Consider the following 2,382-nt stretch of genomic DNA (forward strand, 5'->3'; position numbering starts at 1 on the left):
ATTCGAGAAGTCATTCTCTGCAGTTTCCTAAAAGTTCCCCATATCCTTAACTATTTGTGAACAGTAATCTAACCTAGGTGTACATTTACCCCTCTTAACTCCTGTTTCTGCTTCTAATATGTCTATAAATTGTACTAAGAAGGTGTCAATACACAGTAATAACTGTGCTTTTATTTAAACAATTGTTTTCGATTACGCATTTAAATAATATCAGCGTACGGTGCCATCCCTCCTGGTTGGGGTGCAAACTTCTTTGTTTCTAAAAGTCTGTTCAACTTTTTTTCTTAAAACTAAATAACTAAATACTTATGATTTCCAAACTAGGAGTATTCAGTTTCATGGGAAGACAGTTTGGAATATAATATATTATATATATATTAAAAACCATAAAACGATGAAGAATGGAAGAACGTAATTTTTCTAAAATTAATTTTTATCTACATCCTCACCTCTCCGTTTTCGAACGGCGTTAACTTCGAAAAGTGGGAGGTGCAAATCACGTCCGTATCGGTCGTGTAACGGGGTTTTCCTTTAGTCGCAGGAATTCCGTACCGCTCCAGGCATTCTTTGTCATTTCTAGCAAAGTATTGCCAGGGCTCGAAGTTTTCGCCGTCCAAAGATCTATCCAATATCCAGGCGCCAGGCCTAGGAGAGTTCGCTGCTTTTAATATCACGTATGCAACTTGATAAATCTGAAACAAGGAATGAAATTTTCATGTAGAACAACTATTATTACCATTAAATATTAAAGCTTAACATTATTTCTAAATCAGTCACTTCATTCTGTTTTGCCATTCAGCAGAATCCAACTGATTACAAGTTTTCAAAAAATGACAAGGCTTAGCTGCAAATTTGGTAAATTTGGTTTTGGTACTTTTTATGTCTATAATGTACATAATTGCGTATTTTCCTTAAATGACAAAAAACATGTAACAGTTAACCGATAATTCAATCAATCATTTAGTTTATCTAATTGCATAATAAACTGTGCAGTGTGGAAGGTGCCCAAATGTAAACTACAAGGAGATATTGTAAATAGTTGACTTTAGATGTTTGGTTCTTATTACCTGTTTCCACAACAATAAATTTTAACTTTACAGAAGTTTCATTAAAGAGTTACGTCAAAAGTTAAATAGTATAAAAGCTATGCTCTTTTGTTGTTTTGTTTTGATGTAGGAAGAAACTTTTTCATTTACCTATATTTGTTATTTTGTGAGAGAATTTTTTTTAAACTTTTCCTTTTATAAGTTCCTTATTGGTAGATGTACTTTTTCCTAGTTGTTAAACCGTTTTAATACCCGAGTGTATTTTCTACAAGTAAACTTTGCTTCTTTTTCGAGACTGAAGTCGTAAAACTTTTAAAAATAAAAAGCTATTTCGATAATTTCCCTACAGTTAGAAAAATTACTTTTGTTTCCGCGCTTCCTAGTTAGTGATTTTCATATTAATATTAATAATAAAACGAACGTGTGGCGCCGTCGCGGTTTCAAAATTAGCGGCAGTAAAATGTCAAAATTAATTTAGGATGACGCGAAATTTCAAGAAGTCATAACCGGGGGCCGTTACACAATCGCGACTGAACTCAGACAGATTATTTCAGGACCTGTTTAATTTCGTGATGTAACGTGTAGTTCAACGGACACGACAGACAACAAAGTCTACGACGTCCGAAATGAAGATGAAAATAATGGAATAGTCGCCATAATTTATAATTGCTCCTCCTACAATTGAAGAAACTAAATTAATTTGTCGGAAACTCATCGATTGCATATTTTTACAATATTCATCAATGTATTCACTTCCTATGTGAACAATATAGACAAGTTAATTAGATAATGGAAACTGAAACGAAGAAAGAAACCATTTCACAATCAGTATTTAAAGTAGGTTGTACTTTCCGCCTATCTATTTACATTGTTTATGAATAATTTGTTTTGTAAAATTAGCCTAATGTTTTTGTATTAGATAGAGCTTTGAAATAAAAAGTCCTACTACTACTTCCCGAGATTATCCTGGACAAACAAACAAGTACACTCCATTTCAATTTGTTAGAATTGTGACCTTGAAGAAATCTGCGCGAAGATAGAAAGAATACACACTAGGCCTGAGAAAGACAGACATAGTTGGAACAAGCTTGAACGAGCAGAGCTCTCGGTGAGAACTGTACAGTACTAGACGAAAATGTTTAGCAATTTATTAAAATAAAAATGTATATAAATTAACAATAGAAAACAAAGCAAAAGTTTTATAGGTGTGTAGAACGTTAAGTTAATTCACTTGTTATTATTTTTGGCTAAATATGCTTTTAAATAAAGCATATTCTTAAATTTTAACGAGGCAGTTTAAATAATTTTGCAAATGGTACTGTACACTTTTGTCTAG

General features: G+C 32.5%; 1 protein-coding gene across 1 annotated transcript in view; it reads right to left on the minus strand.

Annotated features, from left to right (window-relative positions):
- LOC108732987 (laminin subunit alpha-1) overlaps positions 1–2,382 on the minus strand; it is a 241,615-nt gene that overhangs the window by 125,429 nt on the left and 113,804 nt on the right. Inside the window, exon 3 of the mRNA XM_025973631.1 lies at positions 450–692. Within this exon, the coding sequence (XP_025829416.1) occupies positions 450–692 (243 nt within the window). The remainder of the gene's footprint in view (positions 1–449; positions 693–2,382) is intronic.

This window comes from Agrilus planipennis, unplaced genomic scaffold (assembly GCF_000699045.2).
Source record: "Agrilus planipennis isolate EAB-ADULT unplaced genomic scaffold, Apla_2.0 scaffold51, whole genome shotgun sequence".
NCBI classification, from domain to species: Eukaryota; Metazoa; Arthropoda; class Insecta; order Coleoptera; family Buprestidae; genus Agrilus; species Agrilus planipennis.